Consider the following 24,013-nt stretch of genomic DNA (forward strand, 5'->3'; position numbering starts at 1 on the left):
TTTTTCAACTGAAGTTCAACACGGCCAAACAATAATTTTTTTTTTTAAATCCCAGCCCCCAAAGAATCTGCTACCCACAAACCGTCTGCAGTCCTAAAGTGCAATTACTGTTGTGCAGTCACTCAGGCCAGGGAACAGACTGGATGAAGTTCAAAGCAGAAACTTCAAACAAGTGCTATTCATGATTCTGGGGCTGGGAGTGGGGTTTGAGGGGGGAGGGGAGAAGTAAAAGAACAACAGTTCTTAGGCATTTGAGTGCATCAGGGGAATAAACGTCCTTTCTTTGGGAAGGAAAATCCACAAATCCCAAGGAATCCTAGTTTGGAAAATAAAAATATATATTTTTTAAAGCAGGAAGAGATCTAGCTGAAGGTATTCCAATGTGGAATAGTCCAAAGGCATGCAATCAGAGTCAGGAGTACAGTACAGAAATTCTTTTCAGGTGCCCCATTCCCATAGTGGCCTATTGTATTGTCCTCTGTTAAATCTTCTGATCTGGGTGCTGAAGATGCACACTGAACTAAGGGCATTTGGTAAGATGTGGCTCTCTTTTCTGGCCGGTCAGGACTGGATCCATCACTGGGTCTCTGGCCATTGTAGAGTAAGTACCGACCCCGTGCATCTTGCTCCATTTTGAAGATCTCATATTCAGTGTGAGGTAGTTTAATTCCCAAGGCAACACAACCATTGGTGTGAGTCACATCCTGCTGGATTCCAACCTGCCATGAGCCCTCAGCTCCACATTCATTCCCATTGAACACATTTAAGAGAGAGGCTGTGGCTGCATCCATGGGGGTGACCTTCATGTGATTCACTATGGAGGAAGAGGATAAAAAGAAAAAGTCATTGTTTCCAGAGAAGCAAGCATATGATAGTGAAGTTCTCTAGAGGAGATACTAGCAATATTATATACCAATGAGATTCTTCTTCTTTTTTTAAAGGGATAGTGGAGAAGAAAGGCTCCTTCCCCTCCTCTCCCCCCATATGACCAGAGCCTTCCTATTTGGCACAAGCTGAACCTTTTTCTTTGAATGGCAGTCACACCAAATGAATTACAGGTGTCACTGGGTAAACTTACTTCATTTGGCCAATAAGCTGGGCCTTGGAATACTGTCAACTGCAGGCATCCACTATTAATTATGATTTTCATGACCTTATAAAGCAATGGCTTATGAAATGTTTCTACATTATCACATCATGTGAGTTAATATTATCACATTGAAAAACAGCCTACTAAAGAGTATTGATAGACACTGGAATTTTTTTAATGGAATAGGATGTTTTGAGGTCTTTAATAGATTTAGCATCAACCACTTCTCCATGCCCTGTAAATTAATCCAGGCCCACAAGGCTAGGGTCTGAAAGAAATTAGGTTGTGGCAATAAGACAAAATATAGATAAAGATTTAGAAGAGAAAAATTCCAGCTCTTTTCACATAGAACCTCAAAGCTGGAAGGAATGAAGGAGTCATAGGAAAGCTATAGGGATTTTAGTTGACAGAAAGCTCACCATGAAGGTCAGCATTGTTCTGTGGTAAGCAAAGAGCTAATGCCATCTTAGCTTACATTAGTAGTAGGCCAGTGTCATAGATAATCCTTTTATTAAGGGGATTTGTTCTGTGAAATTTGGATTCGGTCAAAGGACTGCACTTGATGAACTAGAGGGCCACAGGTTCCCCACCCCTGGTCTAGAACAAGGCAGGAGAGAGAGTCCTGCTGTACTCTGCCCTTGTCAGACCATATAAAATACTGTGTGCAGTTTGGGGTACCACACTTGAGGAAAGAAAGAAAGCTGGGTCATGTCCAAGGAAGAGCTGGTAAGGGACTTGGAAACCATGCCATATGAGGATCTCCGGAAGAAGCTGAGGACCTTTACGCTAGAGAAGAGAAAGCTCATCAAGGAAGTTGATAGCTATCTTTCAAGTATTTGAAGAGCTTTCAAGAGGAACAGGGATTAGAATTATTTTGGTTAGCCCTAGAAGGCAAAGCTAGGAACAACAGATTTCAGAAATTGTGGAAGGGAAGACTCTGGCTTGATGGAAGGGGTATGTTCCTAAAATTACTATCCGAAAGTTGAATGGCCTCACTGCTGAGGTTGCCCATTTCCCAATCATGGGAAGTCTTTAAATAGTCTGGATGACCATTTGTCAAGATATTATACCTGAACAGGTAAACCCTCTACAAGATGAAATAAATGAAATTTAAGATCCTTTCTTGCTCTTAGATTCTCTGCTTCTATAACACGAGTTCTGCATATGGCACCCCAGATGCTCTCAGATTTATTTGGGTAAATGAAACTCAGATAAAATGTCTTTGCTATATTTTACATTATAATAATTTGATTATGCAATCTTCATTGGAAGTGGTCCACATCTTGTCATCCTTCCCATATCAGTATTGCTATGCATAGGAAAGCTCCTTGGATTTGGTGTCAGAGAACCTGGGTTCAAATTTTAGCTCTCCTACCTTCCCATAGTGTAACTATGGGAAAGTCACTTAACCTCTCTGGGTTAAGTTAACCTCTCTTGAGATTCCTTAACCATAAAATTTAAGCATTGGACCAGACAACATGAAATCCTTTCTACCTCTAGATCTGTCATTTTATGTTCCCTTGACCGCCTTGGGCAGGTCTGTGTACCCATCATCTCAGGAATGTGTTCACATGTTTCTTAAAACATCTAAGAGGAGACTCTATGACTCCTCTTGAAAACATATCCCGATGTCTCATAATCCTGACAAAAACGATTGTAAGCTCCCTCATTACATGAATCACCTCCTCTGTTTCATTAGTTCTCTCTTCACTGGCACTCTGTGCCCCAAGTCAATCCTGTATTTCATACGATTCTCAACTAGGGTCCATGGACCCCTATAGATGGATATCAGGAGGTCTGTGAACTTGGATGGGAAAAAAATTACATCTTTATTTTCACTAACCTCTAAGTAAAATTTAATATTTCCTCCCAATATAAATTTTTTAAAACCTATATTATTTTGAGAAGGGATCCATAAATTTCATCAAATTGCCAAAGAGATGCACAACACAAAAGAAGTTAACAACTCCTGATCTAATACAATGTTCTATACCAAGATAAAAACAAAAACAAAAAAATTTCTAAGTAGGTGAGGGCCCCTTTTCTGTACAATTTATTCATTCTATGACACCTTTCCCTCATAGCCTCAGGCAATAAGTGCCTTTCTGCTTTTCCCCTATGAAACATGCTCTTAAGAAAGATCAGCTACTAGTCATTTACACTTTTTTTTGAGAATTTAAGTAAATGTATTACCTCTCCCAATGGTATTTGCATTCTATACTAGGGTTTTAGATCTTGTAAAAAGAATACCAGGAGTCAGGATTCCTAAACTCATGAAATCATGCAACAGCATACAAAGCTGTCATTGCTCTGTAAGGAGTGGGTATCTGCTAACCTTGGCATGACAGGCTCTGCCAAAAGAAAATTTTCCCTCCTAATCTCTTGCCTCAATCCCTCCTATGATGGTACACCTGTCCAGAGCACAAATGGTCAAGCCTTGCTCATCATCACTCAATCCCTAAAGAAATTTTGATTCATGATAGCAGTCTTACCTTTGAACACAAACTCTGTGCCTCCCATGACCCTGGCAGAGTGTACACCACGGCTGTAGCGACCCTGTGCATAAATAGTGAAGGTGGGATGCTTGCAGATGGGATCAGAATAGTGGTAATAATGCCCTTCCCAGGTATTATTGTTGTCATGAAATATGAAGTGGCGAGTGAGGAAGAGAACTTCTGGGCGTACTTCACATCTTTGGCTCACCCACTCCCCGTGTAGGCCAATTGTCAGGTCAGCTTTGGGGGGCAATATCGGAGGATGGTGTTCATCTGAACGGTAGATGATCCGGCATGCGATGCAGGCATGGTCATGATTCTGAAACCAGAGAAGAAACCCAGGTCAAGACCCTTCTCATGAAAGGATAGCTATCATTCAACCAGCAAGCCTACCATTGCTATTTATTGTGTTAGGCAGTAAGAATACAAAGGGAAATAAAACATTTCCTGCCTTCAGGACCTTAAATTCCATCAGGGAAGACTATGTACATATGTATGTGTGTGTGTGTCTGTGACTGTATACATACATATATATATATATATATATATATGTATGTGTGTGTGTGTAAATATATACATATATATTTATATGTATGTATACACACACACACACACACACACACACACATATGGTGTCCCTAAAGTCTGGACACATAGGAAATCTCATTAACATCTCATTAACCATTTCACTGAAGACTCTGTGTTGTTCAGTCACTTCTTTTTCTGGGGTATGCTAAAGGAGAAGGTGTACTCAATGAAAATCACAGATGCAGCATACTTGATTGAACGCATAAAGAGTGAATGTACTAAAATTGATGGCAATGTGGAGTCGTTGCATCAAGTTCATGTGAATCTTGCAAAGCACATCAACCTTTGCATCACAAATGATGGAAATCATATTGAAGATGTTATTTGTTAATATTCCAATTAAATAAAATGTAGCTGAAAATTTCATTCATTTCATTTCTTGAAAATACACATTTTTACCTATGTGTCCAGACTTTAGGAACACCCTGTATATCTACATATATACGTAGACACACACACGTAGCAGTAAATAGATATGGATGTATTTTTGTCTGTTGGTTTATACATGCACACACATATACAAGTTAATATGCTAGCAGCTGAGGGGCATTAGAAAAGGTTTTAGGTAGAGTAGTTGGCACTGGAGCAGAGTTTTGAAGGAAACTAGGAATTCTAACTGGTGGTGAAAGTACCTCCTAGAAATAGATGACAGCCTGTGTGAAGACAGGGAGTCAGAAGACAGAGAGTTATATATGAGAAAGCCAACTTTGACTGGACCATAAAGTGTGAGAAGGGGATTGATGGATGCGGCCGGAAAGATGGGGCCAGGGCTTTAAACACCCCAAAGAGAATCTTTATTTGCCCTTAGAGGTAATATGGAGTTCCTGGAGTTTATTGAGTAGGGGATATGACATGGCCTGTGATTTAGGAAAATCATTTTGGTAACCGTGGACAAGATAAGCTGGAGCGGGGAGACCTATGGTAGGGAAACCAGTTAGGATACTGTTGTGGTCCAGGTGAGAGGAGATAAAGGTGTTTGGTTGTATGAATAGAGATAAGGGGACAGATATGAGAGATATTGTAGAGGGAGAAGCAACAAGATTTGGTGACTGCTTGGAACGTGTGAGGTGAGGAAGAGTGAAGAGTTGAGGTTGGCACTGAAGTTGCAAACCACAGCAAACCATGGGCATCTCATTAAACCAAGTCACAACCATCCAATGGCTTCCCAATTCAGCCACATCTATTACTATACTACAGAGAAGCAACTAGAGCATTTATTAAGTGCTTTCTGTGTGCCAGGCACTGTGCTAAGTGCCATAGATACAAACAAAAGTAAAAACATGGTCCCTGACTTAAGAAGCTCACTTTCTAATCACAAAGACAATATGCAAAGAATGACATATATATAGTTTAAATGAGAGGTAATCTCCAAGGGAATGCACTGGGTGAGACTGGAAACGGCCTCCTGCAGATGATATATCCTGTATGAAATATCTCTTTTAATGCTATCTTCGACTACCCTGAATGGTTGAACTATAGAACCTAATAAAATTTCCTGCCTGGAAACCTGATGGACACATATTGAATAGAGACCTCCTCCCCACCCAGATGCAAAATTGATTTCTAAAATAAAAACAAATGTCATAATAGAAGCACACAAAGAAAAGGCCAAAATGTGAACTGTTTGCCTTATAAATAAGTGCTTATTTAAGGAGGGAAGAAAAATGCCTGAAAGAAGGAAAAGGCTGAAGGCTAAATTGAAGATGTCAGTGTATACATATCACCCATTTGTTTTTATCAGCCTGGCAGATTGGAAGTTTTATAGGCTCTCAATTCATATTCTGCTTTTATCTCTTTAGGCAATTGAATTAATAGAAGAAAGCAGCAGAAGATATGTTTTCAATAGGATCTTCTTCTCCTGTGTCTGGTTTATAGTATCACCACCATACTCCACTGGGCAAGTGCTTTCTATGTTTATCTGCAAAGCCTCATGAACTGGAATGTACATACACAACATGCAGAAATGGGTGTCTGCTATCCTGCCTGGGGGAGTGATAGACATGGTCTAGATAAACTCACTTGGACTTGGTTTCCAGCTCCAGCTGTCTTCCACTAACTATTGATGTGACACCAGACCAGTTGATGTCTTTACTTCAGCACCATTTCCCTCACCTGTATATAGGCCTAATAATGTCTTTACCACCTCAATAAAGTAATAGGATTCTTTGGCAGATCAAATAATAAACCACTCGCTGAGGATGAAAGCATGATAAAAATGCAAGTGTTGAAATTATAAGAGAGACAGACAAATGGGAGAAAGAGAAGGAGAGGGAGGGGAGAAAGGGGAATGAAAGAGAGGGGGAGAGGAGAGAAAAGTAGGGAGGGGGGGGAGACGAGAGAGAGAGATAGAGACAAAGACAGGGACAGAGAGAGAGAGAGAGGGGAGAGAGAGAGACAGAGACAGAGAGAGACAGAGAGGGAGAGAGTTAGTTGGATGGAGACCCTAGCTCAGTGACCTCTAAACTAAACCTCTTTGGCAGGTGAGGCACAGATCATTCCATAGGTATTGATTCAGCACAGTCAATCCTTCCCTCCCAAGGATACTCTTTGAATGTCAGTGTAATAGTCTCTGCCAGGGAAGCATTTGTTTAGATAGCTAGGTGGTGTATTAGGGAGAGAGTCAGATTTGGAGTAAAGAAGACCTTAGTTCAAAGCCTGATTCAGAGACCTTGGGCAAGTCATTTAACTTCTCTCAGACTCAGTTTCCTTATCCGTAAAATGAGGATAAATAATAACACTCTCCACACAGAACTGTTGTGAGAATCAAATGAGACCATGTATGTAAAGAGCTTTGCAGACTTTAAAGTACTATATAAATGCTAGCTATTATTATTAACTATTATTTCCCTGGGCTCCTAATTCTTCTCATATCAAGAAGTAGACCTATAAAGGCCTTCCTGTAGTTGACTCCATTTGATTTCATAGAATGAAAGAGGGAAGAAAAAGGGAAGAAGGAGTTGAGATTTTCAGTTGCCACCTCCTTACCCTCCCCCCTCAAAAAGGAAATCTCTGCTCAGTCATTTATTTGCTACTTCTGCTAAATAAGTATGGGAGTGCAATTTATGAAAGAGAATGTTCCCTTGGCTAACATAATTCACGACTCATAAATAACGAGATCGAATGGACTGCACCAGAGTGAGATGAAAGCAGAGGCCTCTGCTGTTAACCCAGAGGTCTGGTTTGTATTTGCTGGCCTACTCTTTGCCTGGGAACTCTGGTCTGATGAAGGCAGGAGTGTCCTGTGGTTTGTGTGCTGCTGTCCATAAGTGACAATGATTAAATCGGGAGAGTAAAACACCTGTACACAGCGTATTAGAGCTATCTTTAATCAGAGTATATAACTATATCACCACCAGGGTAAGTCTTGAACATGGCGGGAATTCTCTTTAACCCTTGAGTTGGCAATTGGAGTTGGGGTTTCTCTTGCCTGCCAGCCCCTAGGCCAGGAGATTTTTCTGTCATGCATACTGAATGATAACTAGCAAAGGACTAACAAATTGTCCTATTGCATATACGGGACAAGATTTTCCCTTGCTGCAAATGCCTGTTGATAAAAGTATACTTTTCTGGTTGTGCTGTGTAAATCAGTAGGCTCCGAAAGGAGTCACTCAACTTGTGTCTGACTATTGACAACTCCTGTATTCAAGGGAGAACCTTCCTCCTTCCCAGGATATGCTGTCACTTCTGCCTTTGAACCACTATACTATACTCTCAGAGTGGGTAATGATCTCTCTGAGGCAACATGTTGGGTCAACACAAGAGGCACCAATCACATAGTACTTTGAAAACTCCCAATGGACAGAGCTGTGTGTTCCTTTATGGAATTATAAAAAATTATAGAATTTTAGACATATAAGGAGCTTGAATAGCAATGAAGGAAGGATTTCAACAGGCAGAGATGAAGGTAGAGCCCAGTCTAGTCATAGAAGAATGAGCAAGTACAAAGAGGTAGGGAAGCATGCGATGTATCAGAGGCATGGAAAGCTGTCTGCAGGGTAGAATGCAAAGTTGTGCCAGAGAAAGCTGAAAAATCATGATAGAGCTAGATTATGGAAAGCCTTAAATGCTAAGATATCTGGGCTTTTATTCAATAGGCAATGGGGAGACACTGAAGGTTTTTGAGTAATGGAATCCAGAACTACACATTAGAAAAAGATAAAGCTGTCATTAAGTAAAGACAACAAATGCTCTTAAAAACAGTTAACTTATTCATCATACTTCCTCTGCACCCTTTTCCCCAGTTATTATCAATCATAAAGCCAATTAGTAGTTCATGTAGCAAAGCAAATACTTTACTAATAGTGCTTAGGGTAAATAGTTTTGTTTCTTTTTTACTCCAATTTCCATTATCCTTGTCTTGGATCAAAGAACTTCGGGCTTGGCTCCAACAGAAGTAGGAAATGTTAACTACATAGTATATTAGCCCTAGGATTTCCTTTCTCTCATATGCTTTTGTGCGTATATGCAGCTTTTTCAGATGACTAAGTGGTAAAGGAAAATTATAACTTTTTTTAATAAGAAGAATGAATCTCATTAAATATCATTTTCACGATTACTTTTTCCTTATTTTCTTTCCTGACATATAGGTTATATTTTCTTCTGACATATAGTGTTCATTTGAGATTTTGTCCTTTCCCAAGACCAAGGATTTGGCTTCTCTGTCCCTAGGATTTGGCACTGATTATATAAAGTTTGAGTTTCTATGTGCAGATAAGTTGAAGGCTTTTAAAGTAGAGGGACCAGAAAAAAACTCCTTGTTGCTGTTTTTTATACTAACCACACCTCAATACATCAAGGATGGGTGATTTCATCTCTTCCTCAACAAAAATCCCAACCTCATTAATCCCTAACAGATGGCCTTCATGAGTCGCTGTGGCCAAAAAAGATCATCACCTGCTGGTCAGCCTTCTGGTGATGACCTCTCTAAGCATGGCTGGGCTGATTTTCAGATGACAAACACAGTCCATTGTAAATGCAATACTTTAAGCCTTTCTGGCTTGGTAGGACTGGACAGTATCCATCAAGAATAATACCAATAACTGACATTTATAGAGTGCTTTCATCATTGTAGTCATTTGCATAGTATATTATCTCATCTGAACTTTGCCATAATCTTGTTAGGTCAGTCCTGCCAGTGCTATCATCTTTGTTTTACAGATGAAGAAGCCAAGGCTCTATAAGGGTGTGACTTCTCCAGGCTTAGGAGATTAGAAAGCATGGGGGTGGCAGGAGGAGCAGGCTTTAAGTTCAAGTCTTCCTGACTCCAGGTCCAGCACTCCGTTCCATGAAACAGTAATAAGCTTTTCTCAAGCACTTACTAATGTTTCCCAAAGTCACAGAAGTACTTAGCATCACCTTGATGACATGATAAGAAAAATGACTTTGAGGTACAAAAACCATAGAAATTTTAAATTTTAAAAAATCCCGACATAAACTGTTAAGGAAAAAACACACTGTCTTCTAAAAATAAAAAGAAACCATAAACCTTGTAAATGAGTAATGTTCTGGAGAGAAGGCACTTTTCATCTGTTATAATTTCTACTTTCTCTATAACTCCACAAAGTCACTAAGTAGCAATGAAACTTGGGTTTGTATGACATTTCTTTCCAAGGTTTAAGCATGTTAGGGACATTATCCTGTAACTTCCCAGGAGAGTTTATAGAAACATTTTACAAATGAATTCCTCAAGCACTGAAAAATGCAAAACAACTTTGCTCAGATAAATCGGCAAAGGCAAAGATAAAAAGAAGCAGGAAAAGATGACTATGAGCCCTATGAGAACAAAATATCTCCCTGTCAAAGTCTCTAAGCCATTTGAAAGTATCATCCCTGGGTGACAGGGATTCCATAGACTTCTTCCATTTTCTGATTAGTACTTATTTCTGGGTAGTCAATGATACTCATTAAAGATTCCCACCTGGCTCAGCCTCTTGCCCAGAATGGAACAAATAACCATTCGTGGAGTTCCACTAGGTAAATATACGTGTGTATGTATATGTGTGTGTACATAAATATGCATGTATGTATGCATGCACATATGTGTGGATACACACATACATATATAGTTTATATTAGGAATGTCAAAGGAAATGTCTCTCAAGCTATATAGTTCAATTCAATTCAGTACAACAAACGTTAATTAAGCACCTACGATTGACCGGGCACTGTCAGGTGCTGGGGATACAAAGACAGGACTAAAATAGTCCCTGACCTCAAAAAGCTTGCATTCTACTTGGGAGCCTAGTGGGGCAGCAGGGCCAAGCTCAAAGAGTTCTATAGTCAGAGGAGTTCCCCTCTAAGGAGCTCTTTTGATATACTGTGTGTGACCTTGGGCAAGTGATTGAACCACCATGGGCCTCACCTTGTAGAAATGAAGTTGGACCTGATGGCCTTTGAAATTTCCAGCACTAGCAATAATCCCATGTTTATCACAAGTAAGTGCGGTACACAGTTTAAAAATTTCCCAGGAAAGAATAGAAAAAAGCCAACAAACTGGGTTTTTTTCTCTCTAGGGGCCTTCTCCCCATCACCATGGATAGAGGACTTAATGTATATCCCAGTAAACAACTGGAGTTAGTTATCTCTTTATGTTTATGTTAGATCAATTCTTTTATGAAGGCAAACTAGGCCATCTTTCACCTCCATTCTTGCCTAGCCTTTAACTACTGAATGGGCATTGTGTCAGAAAAACTGGGACCTGGGAAACACCTTAGCTTAAAAAGGCCAAGGTCTCCCACTGCATCGTGGGCCATCATCAGTCATCCTGACCTATGTCTTACCACTAGATTCTGATGACTCTGGAGGAGAGAGTGAGGCTGGTGACTTTGCACAGCCCTGCCTCACTTAAATCCAATTCACTTGCAAGTCAAGACACTTCCCTCCTGAACTCATTGGTCCTCATTGAGAATGAGGAGTGAACAACAACAGCAGCAACAAGAAGCCTCGCTAGATGTTTCACTGGTGCACAGTTTTACACCAGGAAACTCCCCCTCGTATCTCTTCCTGTCTGGATTCAGCCTTTGCTAAAAAGGGAGAACAAGCCTGTCTCTCTCCCTCAATTTAAATTCTTTACTTCAAGGTAAGCCATGTGGTAGAAGCTGATGCTCTGGATCCTTCTCTCTGTTCCAGGGCAGTGGCCCAACTAATTTTCTTCTCAAACACTAAAAGAATCAAGTCACCTTCCAATATGCAACTTGTTTATGTAGCTTTTAAACCCAGAGTTTCTGTGAAAATGAAGTTCTATTTTGCATGCAAGTGATTTTGCCCTTCCATGAAATGGTTTGAGAAACTATGATGGTTATTTTTCAATAAATCATCCAGAAGCAAAAATTTTTTTAAAAAATGATTTAGAACCAAGAGAAAATAGCCCTATGTTAGCATCTTACATAGGGAAGCTCAATCAATTAGTCAACAACCATTTATTAAATGAGAGCTTACTATATGTCAGGCATTGCATTAAGGAGTGGGGGTGTAAAGACTGGGGAAAACAATCCATCCCTTCAAGGAGTTTACATTCTGATGGAGAAGACAACTTGTAAACAATTTGGTATGTGCTAGAGGAGAGGGAGGTGATTCGAGAGGGTAAAATATTATCACTTGCGGGTGAGAGATCTGGGAAAGAAAATTTTTTTAGCTGAGTCTTAAAGGAGGCCAAGGAAACTGAGAGGGGGAGGTGAAGGGACAGAACATTCCAGGTGTGAGAGACAGTGAACAAAATGATGTGAGGATGGGGGAAAGGAATAAACATTAATATAGTATCTACTATGTACTGATCCTCACAATAATCATGATAGGTAGGTATCATTATTACCTCCCTTTTACAGTTGAAGAAATTGAGGTAAACTGAGATTAAATGACTTGCCTGGGGTCACACAGCTAGTAAGTGCCTGATTTGAAATCAGGTCTTCCTGACTTCAGATGCAGCACCAGCCTCTAGAATGGGAGATAGAGTGTTGTGTTTTAGGCCTGTGAGTAGGCCAGGATTACTTGAACATAGAATCTGTAGAGGGAAGGAATGTGTAATAAGACTGGAAAGATAGGAAGCGTCCAGGTTGTGAAGAGCCTGAGACGCCAGAGAACTTTATATTTGATCCTAGAGGAAACAGATTCAATGGAGCTCATTTAGCAGGAAGGGGTGACACAGATCTCGGTTGGTTGCTGTCCTTTCTCAGAGGACCAAAATGACATCATGATGTTGGAATCAAGGTACAGTGTTTGTGTCTGTGTGGCTGATCAGACCAATACAAGCTCAGAAGGCTCTACCACAGGTCAGGCACAAATAGTCCACGTGAAAATTTGGTGTGGAGCTGTCTCCAAATTTGTGTATCTCACATTTCTTTGGAGCTACCAAAATTCTGCTTCTCTAACTTTACACTTAAAAAAAAGTCAACTTGTCAAATGAATGGAGGATGCAATGAAGTAGGGAGAGACCTGAGGCAAGGAAACCAATTAGAAGGCTATTATTGTATTAGCCCAGAAGAGGGGTGATGAGGTCCTCGACCAGGGTTGTGGCTAAAGGAGTAGAAAGAAACACATGAGAGATTTTTTAAAGGTAGAAGTAAGATTTGGCAACAATAGGCTATGGGGGGTGGGGTGAGTGAGAGAGAGGAGTTGAAGATGAAACTAAGATATCAAGCCTAGGTGAGAATGGTAGTACCCTCAACCATAACAGGGAAATCTGGAAGGCATAAGGGGTTGAGAAACATAATGTTCTCTGTTTTGGACATGTTAAATTTGAGATACCTACAGGACATGCAAGTTAAGGTCTCTAAAAGGCAACTGGCGATGCCTGACAGTAGCTCCAGAGAGAGGCTAGGGCTGGATGTATAGATCTGGGAATCATCTGCATAGAAATGAAGATTGAACCCGTGGGAGCTGATGAGATTACCATGGGAGATAATATCAAGTAAAAAAGAGAAGGAAGTCCAGTACAGAGCAGTTAGTGGGCATGCCCTGGATGAAGAATAAGCAATCTGGGTTGACAGGGAGTGGTAGGACAGACAGAAGAAGAGGAAGAGAGCAGTATTCAATGCAATCATGAATAGAATAGCCCCAGCTTACAACAGATTCTAGATCCTCTCAGAAGTCACTGTTTCCACGAAACAACAGAGCATAAAGTTGTTGGTTTGTTCTTTTTCTTGGTTTGTTTTTTTTTTTTGAAAAGAAATATAAATGAAAACAGGCAATGGTTTTTGAGGCAGTTGGGGAAAAAAAGAGGTGTGTGTATGGTGGGGAGAGTTGGGAAAAGAATATTAAAGAAAAAGTACAATTGCTTCCCATGGAAAGAGCTCAGACCACAAGGAGGACGCCAGATGGAATGCACTTGTTCCTCAGGGCACACAAGGATTTATGGAACTTCACTAGAACAATGCACGGCAACCCACAAGTCTGTTAAGATTGGCCATGGCGACAGACAGGGCCCTGTAGGGGGCTAGACCTAAAAGGATGGAGAGAAGAGACAAAGAATAATGGAATGCTGATTCTATGGATTTTATATTGGAATACTGGACAGTCAGGCAGAGCCAGAGTTTGTCAACTGAAGGCTCTTTTTCCACCCCAAAGGAAAGAAGTAAAAATTGTTTGGATCATTACAGCAATGATCCAATTTAGATAGATTATTGGTTTCCTAAGGATATAGATGAAAAGATGTGTATGAATTAGAAGCTGGTTCTCAACTTTTCTTTTCTGTTTTAAGGTCCATCACCAGTGATTTTTTTAAGTGAGAACGACTAACTTTTCTTTCAGGTGGTGCTTGTTTTTCAATTTTCCCCTTTCTAAATAGACCAGCAGCTCTCAGACTTTGGAGTTGTAAAACCTCTTTATACTGAACATCTCCCAAAGAGCTCGTGTTTATGTGAATTATATCTATCAATATTTACTTATTAGAAATTTAAACATTTTAGTATTATTATGAAAATAGTTTTGACCTAAAAATGTCTATGTGATCCTCAGAGGTCCCTAGACTACACTTTGAGAACTGATCAAATAAACAACATATCAGGAATTAGTAAGTTGGGGGTCCATGAACATTTTAAAAAACATTGATAACTCTACGTCAGTATATTTGGTTTCCTTTGTCATCCTATGCAATGTATTTTATGCATTTAAAAATGCTCTTCTGAGAAGGAGTCTGTAAACTTTACCAGACTGCCAAAGGTGTCTATGAACAAACAAGGTTATGCTCAATACACTTTGTGTTTGGGGAAAAGTAGCATCTGGAAAGCTTGCCAGAAGAAAAACAAGTAAAAAAACAAATAAGCCTTAAAAGAAAAGATATGGAAATGAAACTGCCTTATTTGTTTATTAATCTATTAACATATTTGGCTCTCTGTCATCCTCTGTTTCCACAGCTGTCCATTTTAACAGCTAACCTAGAAAAATCTTAAATCCTGTGGATCCCATAGTTCAAGCCATGTCTCTGTTTGTATCCCCTACAGAGTCTAACAATGCTAGACACAGACTCATAATACTAGCTGATTGATTCTCTTTTCACCTCAGTTTTCATCATTATCCACACTCTTTTCTTGCCACTTGGGAGATGAAATATTTGATTAAAAGTGGTGTTTTAGGCTACAATCTGACAAGTTCTTTATTGTGGCTATTTTATTGTGTGGGGTTTTTTTTATGGTTACCAACTGTTCATTTATAGTTTAGATAAAACTATGACCTCTCAGAGCACCAGCTGTACTTGCATCTTTGCTGTTGATTTCTTATTTCTTATTTCCTTAAGTTTAAAACACACACACACACACACACACACACACACACACACACCCCTCATTTGGAATTTTCTTGACAAAGATAATAGAGTGGTTTGCCATTTCCTTCTCCAGCTCCTTTTACAGATGAGGAAACAGAGGCAAACAGGGTTAAGAGACTTTCCCAGGGTCTGAGGCCAGATTTAAACTCAGATCTTCCTGACTCTGGGCCTGGTTCTCTATTCACCTGCCACCCACCTGCTCCCTTAGGTCTCCCTCACACCTCCACCCCTGGCACAAAGCCACAAGTATCACTGAACTATAATCATGAATTCATAGATTTAGTGGCAGAAGGGGCCTTAGAGGTCATCTGGCCTAATTATTTTACAGATGAAGAACCTAAGGTCTTTCACCTACCTTGTAGGGTTATTGTGAGGATCAAATGTGATGCCAATAAAAAATGCTTAGCACAGTGCCTGGTCATAGTGGGCACTATATAAATGCTTATTCCTTTCCCTTCCCCTTCCCTAAAAGGGTAATTAACTTAACCAAACACAAGTAGTAAGCCACACAGCCACGGTTTGAACCCAATTCTTCTGATTTCAAATCCACCACAATTTGCCCTGCCAAGATAACTTGGCTCCAAACGATGAGGATAATTAGGGTCAGAGAGAAAAGCACATTTTAATCTAGTAAATCAATGATAATTTTAAAGGCTAAAGTAAATTCAGATTACCAACCACTAAAGAAAGTTATGAGATAATTTCAACCACTCCCCCAGTTCACAGCTCTGTAGGGTCAAACCTAATCAAGTCCTAGCCACCTTTGGAGGCTCAGCTAAATTCCTCTTTGGAGCCTTCCAGACCATCCCCCACCCCAACCTGCACTAATCTTTCCCTGCCTCCTCCAGAGGTAGCTGAAGGCTCAGTGGATAGAGTGCTGGGCCCGGCATCAGGATAGATCTGAGTTTCAAATATAGCTTCCGAAATTTACTGGCTGTGCTGACCCTGGGCAAGTCATTAAAGCTCAGTTTCCTCGACTATAAAGGAGGATGATAACAGTACCTACTCGTGTTGTGAGAGTTTTTGTGAAGATCAAATGAAATATTATTTGTAAAAGTGTTTAGCACAGTGGCTGTGCTATATAAATGCTTACTCCCTTCCTTAATTCCTACTACAGCATTTGTCCATATGATTCATTTTGGGATTTAATTCTTTGTTGCATTGAAGTCTTACTTAACTATTTCACATTTGTATTTCTTTCCCCAGGATGTTTGTCATTTCCTAGAGGGCAGGTACCTTACTATACATTTTCTCCCTTAGAGACTACTTTAGTTCTGAGCTCATATTCAGTGCTGAATAAATAGAATTTCAATTGAATTTCAATGTTAAATTGTTAAATTGAATTTCAATGAATTCTCTAGTGGTGGGGGCCAGCCCTCTTTAAAAAAAAAAGGATACTGCATTTAAGATTAAATGAGTTTCCACTTGATTTCAGCTTTAGTTTGAAGTAAAAGGAAGCAATTGTCTTTTGCATCCCAGTCTATCACCTCAAGCTTGTTTCCTCACCAACTCAAACAGAATGAAAGGAAACATTGATTCTAGAGTCCTCTACTTCTTTCCAGAAAAGTATTTCACCTTACCACTCCACTATCACCCATACCGACTGATACTCATTCAATGATGCTTTGGGTTTCCAAAGTTTCTTCATAACAACCTTATTAGCATATATTGCAAGTATTATCTCCATTTCACAATTCATTAAACTGAAGTCTTTATAAAGATTAAGTAGCTTGCACATGGAGAGACAGCTATAAGGTGCCAGAATTTGCAGGTGTTTGCTAATTCCAGATCAGTGATCTTTCTACTGTCCCACACTGCCTCTGAGCAATACACGCACATTTGAGAGAGCCGGCCAACTCTCACTGGCCATTAAAATGCCAGCCTTGAGTTTTCCCATAGTGGCAATGGTTAGTGGTAAATATGAGAGACCTTTAAAGGTCTCCTTGCTCCCATTAGCTCATCATAGAACCTTAAACACCTCAGGTGCAATGAAGTAGCCTTGTAGGTCTCTCTTTTGCACAGTGAGATCAGTAAAATGTTTGTATTGGAAAAGTGGGTATTTGTTGTTATGTGAAACTTGGAGTCAGTGATAGTGATTTGCAACTTCCTGAAAGAAATCTAACCTGCTTTCCTTGCTCTGGGCCTAACTCCTTATCTATTTTTATTGTCTTTCCCAAATATGTGCACTGTTGGTTGGATGAGCTCAATAGGCATTTTGAAATCTGGGCAGTAGGTAGGCATTCTTCATTCCTTTAGTCTTTTCTGGACGGATGAACAGGTCAAACTCTTTTGAGTGATTTCAGATATCTCTCAGAATGTTGTACATAGTCCTGGGACTTGATGCAATTAACACAAAGACATCTGCAAACAGGATGATCTGGAGGACCTCACCATCCATGGGAAATCTTTCCTCAACCTGGAATCTACACTGGCTATCATCCATCAGAGTGACACATACTTTTGGTGAGCATGCCCTCCCTTTTTTATGCCTTGCCTGATATTTATTATCAGAGGTTACCAAGTGGGGTTATTTCTATTGCTTTATTTTCCAAAGAATCTTGAACAACCTTGATACACAAATGGGGGAGACCATGCCAAAAAAAACAAAATGCTGTGAGGTGGTATTTGGTTCTATCAACTCTTCTGTTTGGGTTTTTTCAAAATCAACAAGAAATAAACATAAGGGCATCTTAAAATATCTACATCCTTCAGTCAACTGTGAGATAGCAAATGTAGTCCATTGCTAAATGTTATTTGGGAAAGCTTGCTTGTTCCCTGTTAATATCCTCATGGAGAATACCATCATCCTCAGACATTTCCTCTTTTTCTATCTGGCTGCACTCATTTTGGACTTGTTGGACTTTTCCACTATGCCACCTCCCCTCATGTTGTTCAGTTTTCTTTTGTGCCACCTTTCCCCATTAGATTCTAAGCTCCTTGAGGGTAGAGCTATCTTTTTTTGTATTTGTATCCCCTGCCCTTAGTACAGTGCCTAGAACATAGTAGGTGCTTAATAAATGTTTATTGACTATTAAATTTATGTATAGATGACTCAGATAAAGATTTTGTATAGATGTGAGAAGGCATATAGGTCAGCAGCTGTTGATATAATTTCTTTTCAGCAGGAGATCTGTGGTCATATGTAAGTAACATGAATGTAACAGCTGGCCCTTCTCTCCCACAGTATCCCTTTATACCTGCCAGTTCTCCTTTCTGTATAATGGTAAAGGAAGGTGAAGAACTAATAACTTGAAAGGATGAGTGCATTAAAAACACGCAAAATGAGTAAATGTCCCCTTGCAAAGCATCTAATTTTGTAGGGAGAAAATGAGAGAATTCAGCTTCAAAGGAGCCAGTTATCTGTTAGATGATCTGACTTTAGTGTAGCATATCAGTTCAAATATTTTACACTTTTTCTGTGGAGTCCTGGGAAAACTTTATTATAGTACCCTAGGGACTGCATTAACAATATCTTCTCAGTTAAATAACATTTTTGCTCAAGGCAAAATAGGACTGATTTGATCATTAATTCTTAAAATTCTTATGGGGAGGGAGTGACGTATAAGGAGCCTTTTTAAAAATTACCAAGCACCACATATCTGGCTTTTCTAGAAGGTCAAGCACCCACTAGATTCCCAGGAGGCTACTTGGCTTATACATTCCAATGATCACAAATAGATTCCTAACCAAATTAATTTCTCATATTTTTATTTTATAAAATATCAGGACCCTGATAACAACAGTATCGTCTAGTGTCAAGATGTCCTGAGTTTTAGAAACTGATAAAACATACTTATATCAAGTATCGAATATGTTTCATAAACTTGCTTTATTTCTATTAGTAAATGTTCTATGTGAATATTTCCAAGAAATCAATCTCTCTCATTTTTCTCTTGTAATTAGAAAATGACATGATAAACTGAGATCTAAACTTCCATCTAGAGATTCAATTAGAACAGAAATACACAACAGTGCAGAAAACATGAGAAATAGTATAAGGGTTGATTGACTGTGATCTTCATATTTTCCACCCTATAGATGGGTATAATCTCAAAAATAAAGTTCTACTTCTCTTGTTCCCCAGAAGGGAAGAGAGTGATAGGGACAAGAGGCAGATCTTTACTGTTATATAAATGTGGGGAAATGATTTTTTAAAAAAATCTCATTTATAGTGCTCTGCACATAGCAGGTTTTTAATAAATGTTTGAAGAAATTAATATTTATAGATATCATTTCCACAGAAGTATACTTGATTCTGCAAATTCATTAAATAAGAAATTTCACATTTGTTTTTCAACTTGAGATACTAGAGACATCAGAGGTGTCTTTAGCCAATAATAAAGTGTTTTCATGGCTTTATAAAACCAAAACAAAAAAGTCTGTTCATACCAGCATGTCTGCAACACATTATATCTCACCCCAAATAAACTAATGTCCATAAAAACAAATCATGTGTACACTCCCAAAGCAGAGCCCCTTGTCATCTGATGACCCCAACACCCAGCTCAATATTTCCATAGAGCATGCAATCTTCACTGGGTTATAGGAAAAATTTCACAATAAGTGGGAAACAACTTACTTTAAAAGCCAACCAGGGATGCCAAAATGGCATCTGACTTTGTCTTCACCCACTGCCCCTTCAGCTACTTAGCTCTCCAATTCTCTTTGGCAGCTTGCCTCTTCCAGCTCCCCAGCTCCCCAAAGTTTTCTCCTCTGCCTTCCACTGGTAGAAGAAAGTGGGGCCTAGAACTCTCTCACAAGTCTTTGGCCCTATTCCATGGCCAATCCAGTGGCACACACCCAGTGATTCCTGGGAACTATGCCAACCACATATTCAACTCCACTATCTTCCTCCACTACCCCCTTGCCACTACCATCAAGGCAACCATATTCCCCTGTAGCCGAGTTAATAGATTCAGATGCCAATAGCTAACTGGATAATTATCTATGGTTATTTCCATATTTTTCAGCACACTGTTCCCTACTCCTCTGCTTCAAACAAACCTGCAAAAGCATCTGATAATAACTCATTTGCTATACAAGTTATGAGAAAGTACAGGTAGAGGAAGTTCCCTTGTCTAGGAATTTTTTATACCAATGAAATCACAAGGCAAATGTTTATGCCCTATACTCTTAATATCATATATGATTTGAGAGATAGGAAGCCTAATCTCCCTAGAGATTTTTTGTTTTGTTTTGGTGGTTTTTTTTTTGCCATCAGGCTTTTTTGAGATATGCTCTACTACAAAACCATATGGTGATAATATAGTAACAATAATAACCATAATTATTATAGAGAGCCTGAGTCCGTTGACCAGTATAGATTATGCATGAAATGGTGAAAATTATAAAACATTATTTAAGGTTGCAAAAATTTAGAATCTACCTAAATTCTAGATTCAAATACCTAAAAAGACAAAAATCAGTTAGTCAGACTTACATACCAGAAGCCCAATATCCTTTATAAACTGAGAGATGACAAATCAAGTTGCACACAATGGTCTAGAGATATCATATTGATCCATAAACATTTAAGAAGTTGTCAATAGATGTCACCATGTAGAATGCCCAATTTCTAAACTATGTGGAATGTTTTTCAAAATATATAGACCATAGGGAAAGAAATTTCATGGAAAAAGGATGAGGTATGTAAAACATACATATGTAAAATTGGTGTTATCTTTTCAGAGGCCACTAGGTGGTGTGATGGATGGAGCGCTGGGTCTGGAGTCAGAAAGACCTGAGTTCTAATCCAGCTTCAGATGCTTACTGGCTGTGTGACCCTAGGCAAGTCACTTAACCCATCTGTCTTAGTTTCCTCAACTATAAAATGAGGATAATAACAGCACCTACTTCCTAGGGTTGCTATGAGGACTAAATGATAAATATTGATAGTGCCTGGTATATAGTAAGCACTGTATAAATGTTTGCTAATGTTGTTGTTTTCTGCTACTGGAGATATTCCAAAGATCCTTTGAGTGAGACTACAGGAGAAAAGCTTACATCCTAAAACTATTGTAAATTTTTAGTTTTTTTAAAAAGTAATTTTATTCATTTGGGCAATAGCCTACAGGACATTAAATTAAAAAGAATAATAGTAGAATGGTGATTTGTCCTTATACTCTTTCTGAACTCTATCAAATATATGAAAAGAATGTGATAATAATAATAAACTTACATTTAAATAGTGTTCTAAGGTTTACAAATTCTATACTACTTAATTGATCAATAAACATTTATTAAGCACTTGTTTTTGTATTTAAGCATTGTGGATAAAGGGATATGAAAAGATGCAAAAGACAGTCCCTGCCTGCCCCCAAGGAGCTTACAATCTAAGGGGAGAGGTAAAATGCAAACAAATAAATACAAAGTAAGCTTTCTTAACAGGTTAAATAGGAAATAATTAACAGATACCATGGAACAATAAGGCTGGAAGTCAGATTATAAAGGATTAAGAAGAAATAGAGAGGAGAGAAAGTGGAGGCACTACTGTAGATGGACTTTTTCAGCTATTTAGCTACAAGGAGCAGAAGAGATACAGGATGATAGTTAGCAGGGATGAAAAAATTAAGTGAGGGTTTTTTGTTTTGTTTTTGAGGATGGGGAGACATGGACGGGTTTGTAAGGAGTAGGAAATGAGTCAACAGACAGGAAACAGTTGAAAATCATTGATTGAAAATAAGTGAAAGAATAGGGATGATAGAGAGGGCAATCTGTTGGAGAAGATGAGGTGGAATGGAATTGCTTAAATAAGTAGCATTTAACTTCAGTAAGGAGTACTTTATCACTTTATTGCACTTTATCAGTGTGAAACAAAGATGAGGAAGAGGGGAGAAGGTGGAGCAAATGGTCTCCATTCTTTTCTGTAAAACATGAGGCAAGGTTCTCAGCTGAAAAGGTAGAAGGAGAGGAGCCATGGGAGATTTAAGGAGGGAGGCAAATGTTTGGAAGAGCCACTGCAGAGAGTGATACAGTGAGTTGATGAGGAAGGTATAATAGGACTGCCTAGCAGCAGTGAGGGCCCAGTTGAGATTACATAAAATAAAATTGTAGTAGACGCAATCAGAAAGGTTGCATGATTTTCTCCAGATGTTCAGTAGCACATGTATAGGAATGAAGGTGATAAATTGTGGGAGTGATCCAAGGTTGAAGGTTGGCTGGGCATAATCAGTGATACAAGGGAGCTCAAAAGAAGACAATATAGTTAAATCAGGTCACCAAGACAGGGAGAAGAAGAGAGAGTAGCTAGTGTGGGGAACATGGCCTGGGAGAAAAATGATTCTCAAATCTACTTATTCAGCAATAACTTCTCTGGTGACCTCTGGTCTTTCATCTCTATCTTTCAGACATCTCAAACTAGACATCTAATAGACATTTTAAATGCAACATGCCCAAAATTGAATCACCTTTTCCGCCAACCCTCACTCCCCTCTTCTAACTTCCCTGTTAGCATAGAAGGCAATATCATCCTCCCATTCCCCCCAGCTCACAACGAAGGCTTCATCTTCAACTACTCACTATCTCTCACCTCTTCCCACACCCCAATATACAGTCTGTTGCTAAGGTCTGCTGATTTCACCTTTGCAAACTTTTTCAAATAGCCCCCCTTCTCTCATCTGATACTGCCACTACCCCAGTATACGCCCATATCATCTCACGCCTGGACTATTGCAATAGTCTGCTCATGGCACTGCCTGCCTCAAATGTTGCCTCATTCCAGACCATCCTCCATTCAGCCTCCAAAGTGATTTTCCTAAAGCACTGGTCTGACCATGTCACCCCCATACACCCCCATTCTAGTGGTTCTCTATCCCCTCAAGGATCAAATACAAAATCCTCTGGTATTCAAAGCCCTTTGTAGCCTACCCATCTCCTCACTTTTCCAGGCTGCTCACACCTTACATCCTTCCCCCTGTATACTTTTCCATTCAGTGACACTGGCTTCCTTTACCATTCCATGAACAAGACATTTTATTTCTTGGCTCTGGACATTTTTTCTGGCTGTCCCCCATGCCTGGAATGCTCTCTCTCCTCATCTCTGCCTCCTGACCTCCTTCCTTCAAGTCTCAGATAAAAACCTACCTTCAACAGAAAGCCTTTCCCACCTCTCTTAATTCTATCACTTTCCCTCTGCTAATTATTTCCTCTTTATCCTGTATGTGACTTGTCTGTACATATTTCTTTTCTTGTTGTCTCCCCCATTAGATTATGAGCTCCTTAAGAGCAGGGGTTATCTTTTGCATCCCCCAAAACTTAAAACAGTACCTGCCCCATGATAGGTGTTTAATAAATGCTTATTGAAAAACCCAAAGGCAAGGGTCTTTACATTGTCATGCTGCTCCTCATTCCAACTCATGGAAGCAGCTACAATTAAAAAAAACTTCAGTATCTCTTTCCCTTTAAGCAACAGTCAAAGTTTTCTCAAAAAAGGTGCAACTTTTATTTCTCCCTACCATTCCTGACTTCAGAATACTTCACCATGATTTGATAAATGATTGAATAAAATGTTAAGGGTTCATAGCTGGAGGGAAAGCTGTTTGGTTTTCGAACAAACCCTTTGATTTACCATCCCGTGGCTAAGTCACTGCAGGAGTCTAGAGAAAGCTCAATTCTATTTGTTCAAAAGTCTGGTCTTGTGGCTTTGGCATTCTAACTTAACCACTAATCATTTGTTTTTAATTAATATTCAATTTTATATCTGAAATAATGAACTTAGTTATTCCATCCACTGATAAGGTTCTGAAAAATATATGCACAGAGTGGAGCGATCCCCGTTATAGCAGGCCCTAATTTTAAACTGAACTCAGACAAGGTATCTTCTTAGAAATATATTTTAGGCAGGCTCAATTTTTTTTAAGGAAGAAAAGCCAACCTCATAATAAGGGATTCTACCCAGCTCACCTGATTCTTCCCAAAGGTAATTTACTTGCCAAAGTTTTCGGAATCTTACAGAGAAGTTGTAGAAAGCTTAGAATAACAAGTTGATTTAATGTTTCTATTTATACATGGTGTCCAGTTTCCAGAAGAGTCTGAGACTAGTGGTTTCAAACTCAATTTAGCATTTAAACTCATTTTCAGCTA

At 39.3% G+C, this 24,013-nt stretch overlaps 1 protein-coding gene across 1 annotated transcript in view; it reads right to left on the reverse strand.

Moving 5' to 3' along the window:
* Nucleotides 1-215: 215 nt before the first annotated feature.
* Nucleotides 216-24,013, reverse strand: part of APCDD1 (APC down-regulated 1) — a 51,671-nt gene continuing 27,873 nt past the window's right edge. Inside the window, exons 4-5 of the mRNA XM_036741097.1 lie at nt 3,583-3,904; nt 216-814 (exon numbers count right to left, since the gene is read on the reverse strand). Of these exons, the coding sequence (XP_036596992.1) occupies nt 363-814; nt 3,583-3,904 (774 nt within the window). The 3' untranslated portion in view covers nt 216-362. The remainder of the gene's footprint in view (nt 815-3,582; nt 3,905-24,013) is intronic.

The sequence above is a fragment of the Trichosurus vulpecula genome, chromosome 1 (genome assembly GCF_011100635.1).
Source record: "Trichosurus vulpecula isolate mTriVul1 chromosome 1, mTriVul1.pri, whole genome shotgun sequence".
Classification (NCBI taxonomy): domain Eukaryota; kingdom Metazoa; phylum Chordata; class Mammalia; order Diprotodontia; family Phalangeridae; genus Trichosurus; species Trichosurus vulpecula.